Genomic DNA, 19,561 nt, shown 5'->3' with positions numbered 1-19,561 from the left:
AAAATTACGGAACCTGTGCTATGTAGTATCTTGGCGCTTCGTGAGGATAGGAGTAAATGGGAATACAACTCTGTTGGAGCACAAAAAAAATTTAGAACCCCAATTAAGACTGGACCATTGGTATACTGTAACTGAAGGCTTTTTACCCCAGGTGTGTCCGACCCAGGTATCTCAATAGTTTGGTAGATAGACATAGTTGTATCCGCGATAGACGCCATCTCTTAAGGATCATCCCATGGAACCAAGCCTCGTTACCAGCGGATCTAATTCGGTATTAAATGACATGAGGAGCTTGTTATAATAACAGCATGAGCCCATATAATATTTACTAGGGAAGCAACTGAATACTACTCTATGTAGGTATTCTCTGACACGTCAACGTACCTAGACAAGCGTAAAAAAGCGACCCCTATCTAGCTTATTAAGAGATATATTTCTACCGCTCATATTCTTGTATGCAAATATTTAGTTTTAGCTACTTCAATTTCAACTAATTTATTCTTCACCTAATTTTAGTAAATCATGAACTTGAAATGAATTCACTTACGTAGATGCTTTAGTTATTCATCATAATACATACCCAAGGTCTACTCCCACTCAACTATGCTATGCCCGCCTAGGCTATAACTAATATGTACATGAGAAATGCGTTTCTCATGACTTTGGCTGGCATCCCATAGGCAAGACCCCTATAGGTTTACGTGTTCGTAGGAACGGTATCGGGGTAGCGTTCGCCAGCTGTCTTGAACTTGGACAAGGTAGCGTCGATCTCGGCCATCTCCTCATCAGTGATGTCTACGAGCTTGCTATTTTCCTCCACCCGCGCCGCTGTCGTAGCACCGGGAATCGGGATAATAGTCGGCATCCCGGGGCGCTTCGATATCGCCAGGGTCCAGTTGATGGCGAGCTGGGCTGGTGTGCAGCCTTTCTTCTTGGCCAGCTCCTCGACCTGGCGGACCAGCTCCAGGTTGATCTCGAAGTTCCCTGGCAGAAACCGGGGAAAGCGACGCAGCATTGAATCCTCCGGGATGTCTTCGATCTTTTTGATCTGACCCGTCAACATACCCCTGCCGATCGGCGAGTATGCGATGAGCGGGATCCCATACTGGGCACAAGCGGCTGCTACACCATTCTCCAGTACGTCGGTCGAGAACCTATTACATGGTTAGCAGAAATAATAGCCAACTGGTGCAGCTGGACTTGCTAGGGCCGTGACTTACAGCGAGAGTTCTACTTCTACGGAGTGGACTTTAACGTGCTTGACAGCTTCGTGGATCGTCTCGGCTCGCACTTCTGACAGAGAGATGCCCCCGATCTTGCCTGTCTGGACGAATTCCTTATTCACAACATCGAAAGTGACTTCCATCGGTACCTTCTGATCCCGGCGAGCGAACTCGAATAGTTCCATCTTCTTGCGTCCCTTGAGCTGGGCTATGCTATCGTTGATAGAGCGGCGCGTGTTCTCGGGCGAGCCGTCTGTCTGGTGAGTTGTAGGGTTCACGCCACCCTTGATGCAGATGACCACCTTGTCGGCGTCTTCAGGGTACTTTTCGAAGTACCTTTCTAGGAGTACTAAACTATTGTAGTCGGGCGTCCCGTAGAACTCGCCGCCATTCCAAAGGTTACCTAGCGCAGCAAGTATTAGCCCCTGATAATAAATAGTGAGAACTACCTGGCGGTCAGCACGTCATGACCTGGAGGTTGGCCACGTACATCCATTCTTGAGTGCTGTACGCATTGTCTCAAAGGCTTGCTCTTGGGGGCATGGGTTGGCTCGCCAGGTCAATCCCATGAGGCCAAAGCCAATAGGGCCTACTTCTTTGCCAGCGACTTGGAGCATTTTATTATGTATTGGGCGTAGATTTGGAAATACTTGATTGAAGTTTAAATTCTGTAAAAGAAGAATGCGCTGTCCCTAGGATGGTTGATGTCGTTGTTGGCTTGAATGTAATGGTCGTGTTCTGTGACGACGTTTATATTCGCGATCTGCCCTGCTTGATGTTTACGTCACTAATCACCAACAGTCACCTATTGTAAGGTCGCGGTAAAATATCAGGCCTTAACGGCTTTTATGCATCTCGGTACTTTAATTCCGGACAGGAGGAAAACCCATGTAGAGTAGGGGGGTTGATCATTAGGAGTTAAACCTTTACGTCGTAATAACAATTGCCTTTTCAGGCTTGCGTAGGATATTAGAAGTTGTCAGTTTTAGTAGAGGATTTTGCAGTACTAGTAGCACGATACCCATATCAGATGACATTTAGATCTGGTCGTATCTGGTGCCAGTCCAGTTATTGGCTACGCCCTACAGCCCCTCCTCCACATACGTACCTCCTAAGCTGCCTGATAACAGCATAAACTCTAGGAACGGTCTTTTATACGACGTGCATGAAAGCCCTATAGAGACAGCCAACGACCAATACCAAGATCGTGTGTACATCCTTGCTTTACACGTGGGAAGAACTTTGTTCGTCACCTCATGAAGAGTTTCAGCAGCTTGTAAAATAGGTCTTAACCCCGCGGAATCCGTTCGCCGTAAGCTTCGGACGCCGACGACCGAATCGAGTTAATCCCGGACTTACCCGGACATATGACAGCGAGTACCGGGCCAAGCACCGGCGCTACACGCCGTTTTTGGGCTTCGGACATAATCGCTATGCCTAGTGATCGCGACGAGCTACTCCCTAATGGACAGCTACTCCAAATCCCCCATCTACCGGCGAGATGCACCAGATCTTGTAGATCGCCAATTACACACGGCCTCAATACAGCTCAAATCTTTAGCAATACCCCTGATGACATATCGAATTCCCCAACCACAGGCGTAGCATCCACCACCATGGCGTGGTCAATACATGTATGGTCCTAGCAAATGATTAAAAGTAAAAATCTAACAATAGGGCGACATATATTAAGGGCCTCGGCATTCGATAACTTCTTGGCTGCTCGATCTGCACGAATCTTCTTCTTCCTCTCATCATCCCAGAATAGCGGTTGGTAGTTTTTAGTGTGTTGCCGTCGCTTGTGCTGCCGGCCCTGCCGCTGTTTCTTGGCTACCTTGTGCTGGTGTAAACGACGTTGCATAGGGCTGTTCGCAATGCTCTAGGAGAGCTAAATTCTGAAAATCTACCACTCTGTTAGAACAGCCTTTAGCTACTAAGTATAGTAGGGTTCGGAGGGTAAAATATGCATCGTTTCCGGCACAGTAGGTGAACAGCCGAACTCATAGAGAAGCTCTACAAGTCTAAGGGCAAAATAAAGAAGAACCTGGCCAGACATCATGTAAGTATTGAGCAGTTACAGCTATTAACACGACCATAGATACCTTAAATCGAGTTTCTCAAACTAAACGCATCTTTATCAGGCGTGAATACGGTCCAGGCTTGCATCGTAGCGGCTGAGTCTCCGCTATCTTTCCCTCCTATTAAAAAGTCTTGTAAGCCTATCAATATCATACAAAGATTAGGTTAAATAATAAGAGTCATCGCGTCATAGCACGGTTTACATTTGTCGTACTATCGTAGATGGTGCCCTCGTACTCTTCGCTGGCTAACTTATCCTTCATTCAAGTATATTTGGAACAACTCCGTCTACGAACATTCGGGTCATTTTATACGCTTTCTGTTGTCATGAAATGCTGGAAATAGTTGGGTAACTCAAGTATGGAACTTCTTCATGGCCTTACCTTGATCCTTATACCTATTTGTTCACTTCCACATCGTTACGTCACTATCTACTATGGTGCATTAGTTTTAAAAGTAATTTTGAAGAGGACATTTTAATAATACCTGCAGATTGGGCAGAAGCGACATAAGATAACTTCAGTATATATTAATCAGAAAAATACATCAAGCTCTCAAAGAAGAATGACTCTAACTCTTCAAAAATAGGGGTTATGCTACGACTATCCCTGGAGACGAACACGCCATCTTTAAGAAACGCCCTGTCCTCTAAAGATACTTTGGTGATTATTGAGGTATGAGAAATCTTGATTAAGACATCTATTATAAATAATAAATTGAGAAACTTCATATGCCTACCTGTTGTGCCAATTAATACTACCTACGCACGTTAGGCGGTAACAGCCGGCAGTGATGACTAGCCCAAAATTGATACACCAAAGGAAGTCCATTATACGAGGCCAGTAAAGGTTAAAAGTATACTATGATTGTATATAATAATATGTACTTAGAGATATGTTATAAACGATAGTTCTGCGCCTACGCGATTATAATATGAAAAGGCCAAAAAGAAAACGGGGGCAAAACGTACAACACTGGGGATTCGCTGGTCGTCACCGACCCAACTACTAATCCAGCGATATCCGGCTTATCTAAGGGAGAGCGGACGGGATCCCGAGTTTTCCAGATTCTATGGTCGTACGTGATATAGTGTGTAGCTTTTTCAGCTTATATTTACTTGTGCAATTTGTTACCGGTGTGCGTAAGGTCTACCTTCGAGGCATATTTCAACGTCATATAAATCTCTTTATTATATGAATACCACCAATTATAAAACCATTAGAAACCTCAAGTATCTTCATACGCAATTTGAGTAGTTAATATGGCCTGAATGCTCGACAACTAGCATCTGAGGATCTCTTAAATTGGTTCTATACTTTATATCGAGGTCAATGCGGTTTCATCACACCAACGAAATACTGAGTACTAGAAAGACTTGTGATGAGACTCGTAGTCCGCACAAAGGCAACGGACTATTGGACCGCGTACATATGCACTTTCGTAGGATCAATAACAGGAGCTTATCCTTGTTAGGTATAGAAAACGTACACAAAATCAACGGCTTTCCGGTGGGGGAGACAACGAACACAAGCTATTACGTGTACTGCAGATGCATTGCGTAACTCACTAAAGTCTAAAGGATTTATTATTCTTATAAATCAAGTTCGTATTATTTTGCTATGTTCGAATGCCATAGGGACTACTGCGGAATGTCTACAAATTATTGGTTGTGGACTCGCTAAAGTGTGTGAATATATGCCAACATCGTATAAATAATATCGTGCCGTTGTACTACCCCAAATACCACCTTACTTACAAGGTATCTATCTAGGTAAGTAATCGCAAAACTTTATAAATACTCTCCTAGTTCCCCAGTCTATATGAACCCTCCCATTGCTTCAAGATGTTTTATTCACCAAGCCTGTTTACCGAACCCTTCCTAAGTTAGCTACAATGCCCGACTACTTCGTTTCCTCAGCAGAGGCAGAGAATAAGCGCTTAGAGCAGGCTTCTGCTGTGGTAAGAGCCTATATGGATGGAAATGCCTTCCTTGCCCCTATCGACACGGCACGCGGGAACCTTAAAGTACTCGACAGTGCTACAAATAACGGTATATTTTCCTTGGGTGCTCTCAACGGGAAAGTTTGACTGACATTTCAAAATAGGGTTCTGGTTGTCGCAGTTCCAAGCTTCTCTCAAAGACCCAAACTCAGCTACGCTAATTGGGACTGACCTTCAGGATCGTTTTCCCGATCCCCCGCAGTCAGGAATCAGCTTTCAGATCCAAGATATTAACGAACCATGGCCAAAGTCTTGGAAGTCAACATTTGATTACGTGCATCAAACTCTAGTGCTATTCCAGGCGGGTCCGAAGCAGCGTGAGGCCATTAACTCTCTCGGAGAGCTTGTGAAGCCCGGTGGTTGGATTGAGCTTATGGAACCTCAGTATGAAGTAACTAATGATAACAAAGGGCCGGCCTATAAGCAGTTCCTTGATATGTTGGGCGAGCTGTGGGATATGAGGGGCACGAAGAGCGGGTTTGCCGCTGACTTAGAGGGCATAGTTAAAGACGCTGGCTTTGTGGACGTCAAAAGCGTGCTACTGCCTATTGGCATAGGTCCTAAGCATAAAGACCAGGAATTAGCCGGTGTCAGCGTCGAGAGTACCGTGGGTGGTGGCAAGAATATCACTATAGCTGGGAAATGTAAGTCTATTCCTTGATATTACGGCTACGATGAAGTTGACAAGATATTTTAGCCATTCCAGGAGGACTCAAGTCTATTTCTGCAGAGGATTTCGAGACCTGGCCAGCGCGCTTTGAAGAGGAGTTGAAGACGAAAGGAGCCTATTTGCCCCTAAGGGTAGTGTACGGCAGAAAGCCTGAAGCTTAACTAGGTCTAGAAACGTAAGGGGCCATTGGATATACTTCTTTAGACTTTGACTATTTCCTTCGTTGGGTAATCTAGGACTCCATCAACCTTCTTTTTAATAGTAAATATTGCTAGTCTTGGTAGAGTAAGAGCCATCATGTTAAGTAAGATAGGGGCAGCGGTCCCCGAGGCTTCAGAAAATAGGGATTTAAACCTGACATATATTCAAATCCCGAGTGTCCGTACAAGGTAAACGCCGGGTCTTTCTTGAACTGTACCTACAGGTATACAATGATTTATTCAGCTGCAAGAGTATTTTCCTGTGTACTCCAAATTAAGCCACTAAACGTTAGCGAACTCATCATCCTCATCGACGGAAGGATTCCAGAAAAGCCACTAGATTGCAAATATGTCTGGTAGCTAAAGCTGTACTATTTCGAAGTTCAAAAGGAGTTCCAATCTACTGATCATAGCCGTATGGAACTACTAACACTTCAAATTACATAGTAAGTTTAAAATAAGTTAGTATTAACATTTACACATGCGTCGTTGTGAGAATATCTTAGTCCCCTAATTGTCAAAGCCATAGTGCAGTGCTGAACACTCAATCAAGTCGACATTACCAGTTTAAGTTGGCAATGTATGGAGTATAGATTGACCAATACTTAGTAAGGTGTAAATATACTATTCCATCACCTAAACAATTTCTATAATCCTAGCGTTTAATGATCATCATCACATTATGTCGCCGAGGCCGTGCTCACAAAGCTGAATATAATAGATGTGAAAAGAACCTTGGATCCTTCGCTGCTGATAGTGTAGTATTTCGACGTTACCATCCTATTGAATTCAGTTGTATGCCCCAAATATTTATGTCTAAAACACCTAGTATTACAATTGCTATGCGCTTGGTAGTATTCATAACCCTAGTTCTCCTTGCTTAATGTACGCGGAACTTCCAAAGGTAGGATGCGTAGGATTGAGTGAAATCGCGTGTTTTATTATTGTTGTTGCCTAAACTCCTGAGCCAGGGTTATATCGAGTAGAGCTTTTTATCGATTCAATGTAACTCCTTCAGCTTTTTAACTATCGACATACAAAGCATTAAATACAGAAGGGACTGGAAACTTTCTCTAGCCTCGGGTGGAAATACGAATCGCACGAAGTATCTATGCCTTCCAGAACATGGGTAGCCCGACCCTTGCGCGTGCATTCATCCCGGACTATGAATAAACGATATACAATCTTTGAGATGCGATGACCTCTAGTATAGCTAGGTACTCTCAAGAGATCAGGCGTCCTCTATCCCTATACAGAATCTACGTTGCTATTGACCCTCCCTTTCAACCTAAGCCCTTTTAAGTCCTAACAACCAACCCATCTCTAAGATACCATATCTAGCCCATGACGCCAAAGGCCCTTAAATTGCAAAGTCTTCAATAGACATATTATGACAGCGTATTCATCATAGCCTCCGGCCAGTCTAACCATCTATGCCACTTTTGGTCTAGGTGCAACCGGATGCTCTGAACCAGCAACTGACCAGCATTTCTTATAATCCACACGTCTCGACAGAAGTGTAACGGTATAGCATAATATGCAAGGACGAGTAGAGCCTCCGGCTTCCTCTCCGATATGAGTCGAAGGAAATCGGCTTCGATTATTACCGGCCACGAGATTAAGGACAAGAATGGCGTTCCCAGAGAGGTACCGCTTTTCTTCGCATCGTCAGCTCTGCTCAGAAACCATTGGAGCCTATCTAGGGCGTCTTTGCAGACAGTCTTCTCGTTGGCGTCCAATGCCGGTGAGTGCTGGATAAAGTTTTCCAGCTCAGTAGTATGAGACCCTGGGCCCGCCTCCTCGAAAATCCTAGTAGCCTCATGCAACACGAAGCCCATCTTCGACTCGAGCATTAGATGCCATGCTTCTGCGGTGACGGCGCGTACTCCTCGTTGCATCTGTAGATAGTGAATTAACTGATCTAAAAAGATATGCGGGTCTGTCGAGTCTGTGGTATCGCACAGCGTATGTAAGGTCATGAACCAAGTGAAAACTAACACCTCCAGGCAGTTTTCACTAGTGACACCCGTCATCTCACGGTTGAACATGCTAAGCGCGTGGGTTTGCAAACCGACCGCATGGTGTTTGTAGAACTGGGCTTTTGCAGGCTTGAGATGAGCTAGATGAAGTGCGGCGAAGGCCAACATCTCATTCATTAGAAAAGGGGAGGATATGGCAGCTTCAACAATCATCCCTGGGGACGCTATCTTTTCAGGGTCTTCGGACGAGGGTGGTAGGTCGAAATTGCTATTGATACAGTGATGAAAGAGTTCCATGTGCGTCATGTTAACATCCTGGATAATCGATGGTTCACAGCTCAAACTAATAGGAGAAGACGATTGAGAGAGTGTCGATGCATTCGATGAAGATCGGAGGAGGCCCGGGCTTGTAGACTTTGCCGGACGTCGGAGGCCGGGAAGGATCGGTTGCGAAGATAAAAACGAGCATTGTCTCGAGCTAATTGTGCAGTTCCCGCATGCCGGCCGGTTCTCATCGCACTGGTATCCTAGAGTTTAGAACTAGAATGTAGATCAGGGCTAAATGGTTACCTTGATATGTCGGCGTTTACACTCGAGACAACCCGCACGAGATTTTTGATGAGATCGACGAGGCATCTTTAACTCTATAATTTTTTTATATAATTTCTCAAACTTCGAAAATCCGTTAGCCGTGAATACTGGCCCATTACCAATAACCACGATGCAGTTTCCAGCAGCAAGAGATTTTATAAGGTGAAGATTGTGGCGGAGCAATGTAGTAGTCCTGTTATTAGTCCCATCGAGTCAGGGGTAAGTGACCGGCGAGCCCCACTTCGTTCTCCCGGCATCTATACAGCTCCAAGAGGATTTCTATAGTTTATAAGTGATGTCTAAATTCATATTAGTTAGATATTTACATATTTATGCGATATATACTCTATCTGACATATATAAATCATGGAGACTTATCATATCAACAACACCGATGGAAGAAGGACTGCTGTAAACGTACCATACTGACCTAAGGCCAAGAATCGCCTTTCACTTAGAAATCGGATGGTTCGGGCCATCGAGCCTCACGTCGGAGGACGAGGCCTCATCTTGATTTTGCCCCGCAAGATTGCCGTCCCAATTTTCCAGTGGGAGGCCTCAGAACGCTGGAGGTTATCTGGGTACCGCACAATGAAGAAACCCATAACCACCAGCATCAAAACTGAGTCGAAGACGTAGACTGTCTATTTGTTACTAAGAAGTTAGCCGTCCCGACCTGCAGCGAATTCGATTATTCGAAAGATATTCCGGATCATAATAAGCGCGCTGACGCTGTACAACATGAGCATGCTGGCCCTCCAGCCCGTAGCGTCGTGCGCCGAAGCATCTACTTTGCCCTTTTGATATCTGGTCTGGAATGTCATAGCTGTGACGATAAAGAGCACGGTTCGGATGATGCGCCCTAGTACCACGTATACTGATGCGGAAAAGAGGGCGGGCGGTAGTAAGATCGGCATTTCTTGAATGAGATAAGGAGTAAGGTCGGCAGTTCGAGAGTTTGATACCGCGCGGGCACAGTAACCTATGACTTCCACTTTACGGCTATTAGAGAAGATGATATTCACCCGTAGAGGATGGAGCAATTTTACTTTATAACTTACTGATACCTCCGATCACGAACGGCAAGCAGAACCAGAGCTTTCTCTGACATAAACGGTAGCAGTGAACGCCGGCGATAACGGTGAAAAGCATGGCGATGGCTGCCGCTAGCGAGGGGGTGTACTGCCTATGGCAGTAGTTACCGACGTACGGTTCGAGTTAAGCCATGGTGGACTTTAGAGAACCGTTCCTTGAATCTAGAGTGCTTTCTAGATATTTAGCATCTGCTAAGTGTGGCTAAGTGTGTACAATGAACATCTCAATACAGTCAAGACAAGATCTAGAGAACATTATGTTCTTACAGAGCAACGGAGCTTCTATATAAATCAACCCCTTCTCTAAGACTATTATCGTCTACCTACCCGTAAGAGCCTTCATGCAACGGCTATACGCGTATTCCAGTTAAACGATGGAGAACGTGAGCCCGACTACAAGGCGATCTAGATTATATCAGCGCTGCCGCATGCTAATTCTCGATGCTTAGTTACACCAACTTCTATTCCATCATGTATACGGGCATATGTATTATTTCTGTATTCAAGAACCAACCAATAAAAAGACGTTCTATACGCGGATACGTTCTCAATGGAATATGTAGACGTGGGCTTCCTCTATATATGTATCCCCCTCCTGCCGTAGTACTCTTTTAGGCCTACCCAAAATGGAATTTATGGAACTGTCCAGCCAATGAAAAATCGAGCTTTGCGCGGAAAGGATATCAGAGCAATGGTATTGGCATAGCACAGCAAACAACGCAGTCTGAGATTTGAGCTGAAACTTCTTGTTTCAAAGAGATATCTAAACCCTCTAGAAGGGATATCTTAAATACGAAGCTGTACGAGATCTAAACCACACACATTCTTCTCAACCTTATCGGTGTACTCCTAGCTTCAACATAACAGCGATAAATCTAGAGGTTAGAGGCGATAGATAGGTAGGTATATCCTCAAGTCCCGTGGTTCAAACTCGGGAACATATATAGCCCACTCTTATAGCCCGTTTTTACCACTCCGAGGTGACTTCCCCGTTATACGACACCATCTTTCCGCCATGATCTGCTTTCGTGGATACCGTGAGCATATGCATCATACCGTCGCAGGACTCGTCGACTCCTAGCGGGGCCTGCTCAACCCCTAGGCCGCGTGCGCCCGCATTCCCGAGTTCGGTCTGGACCCAGCCGGGGCCCGTGACGAAGGCGTTGAGCCAGTCATCCTCGGCGTTGATCCGGACGGTGAACCAGTGCAGCGCTGCCTTCGATGGTCCGTACGCCGCGTTAGGGATGGGAGGTTGTTTCCTGTTTGCCCCCGGTGTTAATTAGTATCCAAGAATCCCATGACTATAATATCCACACAAAGTCTTATGTTCATTTCTACTTTCTGCAAAGAAGACTAGCTCACCCTATAAACCCGGCTGAGGACCCGATGGGTGTAAAGATGGGCTCGCGGGAAGCCTTCTGCAGCAGTGGGCGCGTGGCCTGGTACAGAGTTACAACGCCATAAACGTTAGGTTCGATATGCGCCCGGAGATCGTCAATCTTGACGTCTTTGACAGCCGGCCAGACGAACGAGACGCCGGCGTTAGCGATGACAATATCGAGGTGGTCGATCCCGTGCGACTCCTGGAGAGTCTTAACAGCGTCAAAAGCATCCTGCTCGACCGTGGCGTCAAGTTTAACAACTATTAAGCTGCTCCCCTCCCCCTTAGGCAGATCGGCGAGCGCTTTTGAAGTCGGATGCCTCGAGTTCCGGTTAGCGGCGATTACGATGTGGTTCGGCTGTGCCAAGTAACGCTTGGCCAGGCCCTCGCCTAGACCCCGGTTCGCACCCGAAATAAGAACGATAGTCTGTGCCATAATGGATTAATGTAAGTCTACTTGAGAGGAATGATGCCACATTGATTTTGTAGGCAAGCATGCTTCTTTATAACTATGCCGATGAAGTTGGTGATATTACGCGCCAAACCCACCGACCCGGGTAGAATACCGTCCGTGCTGAGCAATCGTTCCCGACAGCATTGTAAATCCGAATTGGTATTTCTAATCTAATTCTAATGAATACATCCTCCTCTCACAAACTATTAGACGTATAATCATACCCGGAGGAGGTATAATGATATTATATTACCACTAGGGAGAGTCTCTGCAGGGCAAAATATTTGAGCATATATTCCTATGGTTGCTACACAACTTCCTGCTGAGTCCTAAACGTCTTGGTTTTCTCATTTCTTTAAACTAGGGCCCGCGTATCTAGAGGTAGACAATCACTGTCAAGCTACCTCCTATGGACTTGATGTAAATTCTACAATCTCTGCTTATACCGGTGATAGTAATCATAGTAGCACGTTAGACACCGAGGGTGAGGCGGGATTAACTATTACTAATGGCAATCTTAGTGTTCATAAATATCAAGTACATAAATTATACCTAAGGTAGTTGATATAACTAGTATGTATCTGGGGGCTGGGTTGCTCGGCGAAGTTTTTGAGCCTGCAACAGCATGCCCATCAACTGGGCATTTAGCTTGATACTCGCGTCGTTGAAAACCCAGTCTTACCAGGTGGATAGGGTGTCGTCGAGACCCCCAAGACTAGCTACGGAAAGCCTTTATATGTAAGCCCCTAGGTTCCATCTCTAGGTACGACGAAGGGCGACATAGCCATTACTTGTAGAAGTAACTCGCATATGCAAACCCAGGAAGTGCAGACCTATAAGGCGTCGGACTATCCATCAGCCTAAACTGATACACGATGACTGTACTATTTTTGATTCCCTCCGGGCTGTTGCTCCTTGACTGATTCTTCTCCTAGCACCTTGCTCGCGGCCATGAACCTATTATTAGCCAAGTTAATCAGTATCCTCTTCATACACCATCGCTAAGTTTTTCACGAGAACCTTGACTATAAAAATAGAAGCGAAAACATAAAAGAAGAAATGAGATAAAGAAGACTCACAGCCCACCGTGCCAACTACCCAGACCTCTCATAGCCTCCGCCTGTACGCTCGTCATGCGCAGGAGATTCTCCGTATCCGCCAAATTTGCCGAGAGTTGCGCTAGTTGCGAATGGAGATGCGTCTGCCCGCCACTACATTAGCACTCTTATTCCAGAACGATCACGATATAACATACCAATTGCCGCGTCTTAACCACGCCGCCGGAGCTAGAGCTCTGCGGCGCCATGGAAGGTCTCGCCGCCGCGGACCCTGAGCCTTGCATAACGATTGTGCGATCTGCGTTTCCGCCTCTAGAAGTCATATTGGCGTCTTTTGTTATATTGCGTTGCTTGCATCGATCAAATAGCAACTCGTGCGAAAAGTGGGTGGGGGTAATTAGGAGAGAGGCGATTCTATAAACAAACCACACGTTAAGGAATCAAGGTACATATGTCAAGTACCTGATAAAGATAGGTTATCTACCTAGGTACATATGTATGTAGGTAGAAAGTCTATATGTTTGTCATCAAATAATAGACCGCACCTGCAACGAAGTCAACTTTGTCTCTATTGCCCCCCCCCCCCCCTTTCCCCCCCACATCAAATAACGCGTCTGGTTACGCGTGATTTAAAGTTGTGCGGGGTGTCTTGTGGCGCTGCTATTTTCAGAGCTCATAAAAGTGGTCCATGCCCATGCGATCCCGACGTTACGGTGATAGCGGACCCCTGAGCTAAAAGAGCTGTAGCCCTACATATCCTGGTTTTGCTGCATATCACAGAAAAGTACGACAGTAACATTTAGGTATAATGTATATACTACATGTATATAGTAGGCCTGCTTGACGACGTCATTCACTAGGATTTTATATTTAACACTAGAATAATTAGAATTATGGTCTTATGAATTAAGTCCACTCCACGTCGCTATTGACTTTTCGACTTTTCGAATTTGCAATGTCGCGAATAATCGGTCCTTGTTGATTAAGCCTAGCTCCTAAGAGTCGCATCACATTACGATGGCCCTTATCTAATTCTTGACACGACCTTCTTGACCTTCACTATTTCTTTCTCATCTTCACTGACAACTCCGAGGCCTGTCCCATTTCCAGGCCCGCGCCTTGCCAGTCTTTACAATATTAAAATCCAGACAGAAACCGACAAATAAAAGAGAGAGCAAGTCCTTTGTGTAATGTATGGTCATAATACCAACGCCTTCTTCTCCCGACCCGAACTGCACCAGTATCCCTCCCCAGTGACTTGAACGACCGCCCATATAGGATAATCGACTAAGGTCGTCGGTCTTAATTGCGCGTCGTCAAAGGGATTAGATTAGTCGAGCCACGATATATCAAGGCCAAGCGGATGAGCGCTCGAAGACAGCAGACGGGAGTTTTATATGCATTTCCATTATGTCTTTTTTACCCAGCCAATGTCCACCGTACACCTTCCAAGCTTTTCTCCGAGGGGTGTCTTCTAGGTTATCAACACTTCCGGAATGAGCTAAAACGTTGTGGTGACAGGCGTAAAGACGCTGGGCATCGGGTCGGCGAGTGAAGGCTGGGAAGTCATTGCGTAGAGAGGAAAATGGATAGAAATATATGTGTTCCGAAAGGTGACAGACCCCGCATCCCAATGCAATATTACCGAAGATGAATAGCCACTGCTTCGACCTTCCAAAAATGCTTATGTACGTGATTTTCCCCCTGCCGAGACGAATAGAATTATGTGTGCATCGTTATGTTGTAATCCAAGCCAATTCCATCTAACCTTATCGAATGCGCCATGATCTGAATGAGACGAACTCGACAACCCCAATGCCGCCGTGGGAACAGCAGCTTACCTACCTACAAAACTATCGGGCAAGCGTGCAAATTAACCCGAAAAAAAAAATCGCAATGTGTCGACAATAGCAAGGCACGAAGGCCCGCCTACTAGCCTAAGATCGGCTGTGTATCATCGTACTCGAGGTGTTCAGCGGACTCCAATGGGAGGTCGGGGTCCGAGACTACTTTGACTGCTGTGAGCGGATTGTTCAGAACCTAGATTTGTCGATTCACCACTCTCCGCGCTAGCACTCGCACTGCCGGTCAGACTTCTTGTGGTCTTCGTAATTGGTGGTTGGAGAGAGCTCACCCCGACATGTTGTTCAACTTGTTGTGGCGCAACCATGTTCCCTTGACCGGGAGGATACCTAGGGACTGGCTGGCGCACACCGTCTGGAGGCGACGGGCGTCCATTAGGACCAGGTCCTCCAAACCCGTTGGGAGGTGAAGGGCGTCCATTGCCGCCTCGAATCGAAGGGCTATACGGGTTCCCTGGAGACTGGCTAGCACGTCTAGGAAACGGTCCGCTCATCCCGTTGGATCCGTTTTGAAAATCATGTAAATGCGTCGCCGTTAAAGAGTTGGCTCTGGATCCCGCCTGCATCTGTCCCCGATCGACATTACCATACCGGTTCGACGTGAAGTTCATCAGCGGATCGTCAAGAATATTGTCATGGAGACCCGGCACAGCATTCATGATTTGACTAGAACGATTTCTACCAAATGCCGGTCTCCATCTACTTCCACGGGACGGTGCTCCTCCCCCAGGACCCTCGGGGTTCATTCGCATTTCGCTTTGGTTCGGAGCAGGCCTACTGCGATTTTTCCTAGATGTGACGCTCATCATATCGAAATTGTCAGGGTCAATCATGGGGGCAGGGGGACCTGAGTTCGGATCAAAATAATCGTCCTCCTCGTCCTCATCGTCGTATATGCCGCCTCCACTACGAACAGGAGGAGCAGCGCGCCTTCTACCGCCAGCCGGTGGTGGACCACCGCGTCGCATACGCATTTCCTGTTCCTTTAGTGCCAGCTCACGCTGTCGTAATTGGAGCTCCCTTTCACGAAGAGTGATATCTGAAGTGTCAGCATTGTATCCATCACCAGCATCAGCCGAATCCTCGTAGACAACCAAGTGGCTAAACTCTCCAAGATCGGTGTCGTCAAAGGAACCACGTCTCGACGGCTGCCGTGATTGAGGATGGCCGTTCGGTGCGCCGTTCATAGGAGGTCTGTGTCCATTTGGAGGGCCGCCGTTCATAGGCGGAGCAGGTCGGCGCATCCCCGGGGGCGGTCCACTAAGATTAGACGAGTTCCTAGGTCTAGACCTGGGCATCGGCATACCGTTCCCGTTCGGGGGGCCATTGACAGCAGGACGAAGCGGTTGGCTCGAAGACATGCGAGGCATCGGTGATGCACCGGTTGGCGAACCAGAAGCAGCTGGTAGTCCATTAATCTCCTTAGGTCTGGACTGGTTGACGATGTTCAGGTTGTGGAAAATAGCGTAGAGCGTCTCAATCCGTGGTAACTTCACTCCTGAGCTTTGAGCCAATTTGATTGGCGAGCCGAGGAATGTCTCGACTTCCATAGGCCGCCTAGCCATATAATCCTGCCACATTATACTTGGGTTATCCGAAAGTTCACACTGTTCCTTAATGGTGTTTTCCTTGAATTTAGCATCGAGCGTACACCCTTGCGCGGTAGCAAGAGCAATGAGCTCGTCAATTACATCGGAAATTAGTTGCCTCACGCCAGTTTTTTCTAAAAGAGCCGTATGGGAAGGTGTCTCGAAAATGACGCTGGCCGGATGGAAAGCAATAGGGCTAATACATTTAGCAAAAGGTAAGCAAGTTTGACTGGATATTAGCGACCTACCCAATAACTCGTTCAAATTGCTGCTGTCTTATGTTACTAGAAACCTTACAGTCGACGCGGCCTGAGCTCAAAGTCAGAGCGAGTGCTTGTGCCATGTCATCTTGTATTGCTGCGGGAATGCTGCCATTCTTATTTGCTGGACCAACCCAGATCTCAGTTGAACCACTATGCTCAAATTCGCTTGATCCCAACTGGGTCAATTCGGCATTCGAAACGAGCGACAAGACGACATTTGTTGGGAACCTCTCCTCAAGAGCAGCTTCGACTCCGAGGGTGTGTGTTGTATTGACAAGAATACAGGTATGCTGAGGAGTGACGACGGCGTCAATTACCGAGGCGAGGTCGTAAACATCCGGGAGGGCCTTGATACAAAGGATAACATAGTCGAATGCGCCCTCTTTATTATGTATGGCCTCCTCCGGTGTTCGGACAACTAAACAGGTACGTTAGCCGGGCAGCCAGCTTCCAGAGAATAATGCGATTATACTTACCACGTCGAGGTTTGAACCGCTCGTTACCAAATGACCCAGACTTGAAAGAGATACCATATTGGCTGACGCTCTCGTAGCCTGACTTCCAAACGAGCGTTACGTCGCACGCATTGGTAGCCTGAAGCCTCCAGGATAGGAAAGCAGAGACAGCATTTCCACCCACTGAACATATTCTCATTAGCTCACTGTCAGCCATGGCGAGATGTCGCAAGCGGCTCTAGGCGTATGCCAGCGCGCCTTGCCCTCGAAGTAGTGTGGGAGGGAGAACGAGCGTAATAGACAATTGAAGGAACAAGACACAAACGAAAGCAAAGGGGCGGGAGGTTTTCCGCTTCTTCCGGTGACAGTGGTACCAAGAAAAACAGAAATATTCTTCACCAGGTAATGTGAGGTCAAGTTGGGGATGTAGGTTACAGAATTGGAAATCGACGAACCTGAGAGGATCTTGAGGCGCGGCGCTACTGGAGCCATAATGGAGACTCAGCGGACTAGCGGGTTATACTACCCTCTGAATTTCCTTATGTCCCTGTGCCTGTGTATCGTGCGGGCGTACTCACGATGGTGTCGGGACGAGCCAAGGTAGCCTTGTATTGTATTACAACTACGAACCCAGTCACAACGTGGGTACAACGGCTCGCAATAGCTGTCTCACGTTCCTGAAAACCGGCTTCTTTTTATCTTCCCAATTTACAACACTGACGACTCTACAGCCTTTTCCGTTTCGGTTATCAGCTGAGGATTTGGCGGCGGGAAGTGAATGTATTGGCGCAGATCGGGCTTGTCGTTTGGCGACTCACTGGTCCATTCGAAGCGGCCGCTAGACTGATACACAACGATTCGATAGCGTCTAATTTAACCCTAGTCTTCACACGGTAGGCTCGCAGGATTTACCCTATTTCTTTTTTCTTTTTTTTTCTTTCCAGAGATCCCGATCCACAACGGTAAGTAAAATGCCCAAGAAAGCCAGATATCGAACAATAACGAGCGTAACGACCTAAGCACAGGTCGTGGGATGGTGAGGACAGGAACAGGACGAGGAGCGGGTCGGAATGGACGGTCAAACGTAGGACTTAGTGGGGGGGGGAAGAGATTATGGAGGTTTAGCTTCTCGAGAACATCAAGAAACTGGAAGAAAAATTAGGTAACGAACGGACGCAACGACTCTAGCGGGCCCCTTTGTGGAGAGTTGGGTGTAGTCGAATGATGGTTGGACGAACGGCGGGATGCCGATGCGAGGTGCGTGTCCAGCAAGAATAGAGAGAGGATAGCGTAGACGATTTGGGAAGAGTGAATAGGAAAAAACCAGGGCAGAAAAGTCAAGGAAGAGACCGAAGGCAACGAAGGGTACCCAGTAAGAAGCCAGAAAGTTGCCTAACAGGTACACTAGACGGACCGGTAGAAGGGCTGCGGGAGGGGCGTAGCGCAAGTAGCGTTGATTCGGGAGGGTGGACAAAGTCGAAACTGGGCTAGGCCAGCTATCTAAACTGGTTGTTATGTGTAAGTGCCACCCATGACAGACCGGGATGTACGTGTACGGGGCGTGTAAGTGGATAGAGGGTTGACAGCAGCGTTACGTATGTGCATAAGGACTTTTAGGTACATATGTAGTACCTACACGTACCTTAGGTAAGGTGATGCTACCTAGAACTAGATGTAGTGCTGGTAGTCTACTGTATTAGGTAAGCAAAAGCTTCGCAAGGTTGTGGAAACGGTCGGTCGGTCGGTGTTGGCGGCTTCACGGAGCCAGCACTAAACTCCCTAGGTAGTAAGCTCCCTAGCAACTTGGGACCGCTTTTCCAAGAAAAGAACTAATGTTCTTACCCACCTCGATGAGTATAGGAGATAAAAGAATTTCGAGATCTACCAGATTGGTTGAACAAGCTTAAGACCAATGTCAATGATGCCAATTTGAGTTCCAATGAAGTGATAGAAATTCGGGATGTCTGAGAAAATTGGGATTAAGCTGGACTAATACAGTAATCAGTCCCTTTTCTTTTTTTTGTTTTGTGATGGGTTTGAAGCCTGAAGGAAAAAAAAACAAAAACATTGAATCAAAACCGAAAGGTACGAGAAGCCAATGACAAGCCGACGTGGCGGACTTCTTCTCGGGCTTCCGATAGCGAGGGTAAGTACGGATTACAGGCCTGTATATTCAAAACGAATAATCAATACATATGTGTACCTTACTTGCACGCACTGTGCGAGGCTTGTCCTTCCTGCCATCCACAGGTATGTCTAGATTAGATTGTAAGGTACAGATACACGCGCCATTCATTCCATGTTTACATGTATATACCTATCACATGTACCTAACCTAACAGGCATAATAGAATTGTTCCTTCTATTTAGATGCAGGTATGTACGGCAAGTATCAAACATTAAATCTATATTAAAATCGAATCGTCTTTCAATTAACTACAAAGAATCAAAACTAAAGAAGAGACAAAACAACGGCAAGCGTCTGATGCTTATCTGTACCCAGAATACATACACGGCTTTTAATTCAACAAATTTTACATACATGTAGCATGTATATAGGTCAACCCCCATCACTGCAGTTATTGGTGCACCAATGCTAGGTAATCAGGTCTGCAAAAGGAGTAAGAGGCGCTGTGATCACTGCGCGTGCTATCATTCTAGA

The 19,561-nt window shown here is 46.5% G+C and overlaps 7 protein-coding genes across 7 annotated transcripts; 1 reads left to right on the top strand and 6 right to left on the bottom strand.

Annotated features, from left to right (window-relative positions):
• Nucleotides 1–115: 115 nt before the first annotated feature.
• Nucleotides 116–2,230, bottom strand: F4817DRAFT_334739 (putative aldo/keto reductase). The gene is made up of 3 exons (XM_049302935.1): nt 1,714–2,230; nt 1,221–1,626; nt 116–1,154 (listed from the first exon to the last, which is right to left on the bottom strand). The coding sequence occupies exons 1-3, from the start codon at nt 1,838–1,840 to the stop codon at nt 698–700; spliced, it is 990 nt and encodes a 329-aa protein (XP_049160088.1). The 5' UTR covers nt 1,841–2,230; the 3' UTR covers nt 116–697.
• A 2,656-nt stretch (nt 2,231–4,886) lies between these two features.
• F4817DRAFT_334733 (S-adenosyl-L-methionine-dependent methyltransferase) lies at nt 4,887–6,409 on the top strand. Its single transcript, XM_049302934.1, has 3 exons — nt 4,887–5,352; nt 5,408–5,947; nt 6,001–6,409. Exons 1-3 carry the CDS (start codon nt 5,196–5,198, stop codon nt 6,132–6,134), a joined length of 831 nt encoding a protein of 276 aa, XP_049160087.1. The 5' UTR covers nt 4,887–5,195; the 3' UTR covers nt 6,135–6,409.
• A 1,042-nt stretch (nt 6,410–7,451) lies between these two features.
• Nucleotides 7,452–8,834, bottom strand: F4817DRAFT_334731 (uncharacterized protein). Its single transcript, XM_049302933.1, has 2 exons — nt 8,723–8,834; nt 7,452–8,671 (listed from the first exon to the last, which is right to left on the bottom strand). The coding sequence occupies exons 1-2, from the start codon at nt 8,786–8,788 to the stop codon at nt 7,562–7,564; spliced, it is 1,176 nt and encodes a 391-aa protein (XP_049160086.1). The 5' UTR covers nt 8,789–8,834; the 3' UTR covers nt 7,452–7,561.
• A 394-nt stretch (nt 8,835–9,228) lies between these two features.
• On the bottom strand, nt 9,229–9,989 carry F4817DRAFT_364507 (RTA1-domain-containing protein; the record flags this gene model as incomplete). The annotated part of the gene is made up of 3 exons (XM_049306759.1): nt 9,805–9,989; nt 9,475–9,737; nt 9,229–9,387 (listed from the first exon to the last, which is right to left on the bottom strand). Exons 1-3 carry the CDS (start codon nt 9,893–9,895, stop codon nt 9,229–9,231), a joined length of 513 nt encoding a protein of 170 aa, XP_049160085.1. The 5' UTR covers nt 9,896–9,989.
• A 650-nt stretch (nt 9,990–10,639) lies between these two features.
• On the bottom strand, nt 10,640–11,728 carry F4817DRAFT_334730 (NAD(P)-binding protein). Its single transcript, XM_049302932.1, has 2 exons — nt 11,200–11,728; nt 10,640–11,096 (listed from the first exon to the last, which is right to left on the bottom strand). The coding sequence occupies exons 1-2, from the start codon at nt 11,652–11,654 to the stop codon at nt 10,805–10,807; spliced, it is 747 nt and encodes a 248-aa protein (XP_049160084.1). The 5' UTR covers nt 11,655–11,728; the 3' UTR covers nt 10,640–10,804.
• A 454-nt stretch (nt 11,729–12,182) lies between these two features.
• F4817DRAFT_334729 (DASH complex subunit Hsk3 like-domain-containing protein) lies at nt 12,183–13,307 on the bottom strand. The gene is made up of 3 exons (XM_049302931.1): nt 12,928–13,307; nt 12,752–12,873; nt 12,183–12,629 (listed from the first exon to the last, which is right to left on the bottom strand). The coding sequence occupies exons 1-3, from the start codon at nt 13,051–13,053 to the stop codon at nt 12,557–12,559; spliced, it is 321 nt and encodes a 106-aa protein (XP_049160083.1). The 5' UTR covers nt 13,054–13,307; the 3' UTR covers nt 12,183–12,556.
• A 1,046-nt stretch (nt 13,308–14,353) lies between these two features.
• On the bottom strand, nt 14,354–17,223 carry F4817DRAFT_71778 (ApbA-domain-containing protein). The gene is made up of 3 exons (XM_049307810.1): nt 16,921–17,223; nt 16,430–16,862; nt 14,354–16,377 (listed from the first exon to the last, which is right to left on the bottom strand). The coding sequence occupies exons 1-3, from the start codon at nt 17,114–17,116 to the stop codon at nt 14,703–14,705; spliced, it is 2,304 nt and encodes a 767-aa protein (XP_049160082.1). The 5' UTR covers nt 17,117–17,223; the 3' UTR covers nt 14,354–14,702.
• Between the last annotated feature and the right edge of the window lie 2,338 nt (nt 17,224–19,561).

The sequence above is a fragment of the Daldinia loculata genome (genome assembly GCF_022478755.1).
Source record: "Daldinia loculata strain CBS 113971 unplaced genomic scaffold F4817scaffold_18, whole genome shotgun sequence".
NCBI classification, from domain to species: Eukaryota; Fungi; Ascomycota; class Sordariomycetes; order Xylariales; family Hypoxylaceae; genus Daldinia; species Daldinia loculata.
This window is presented reverse-complemented; position numbering and strand designations above follow the sequence as displayed.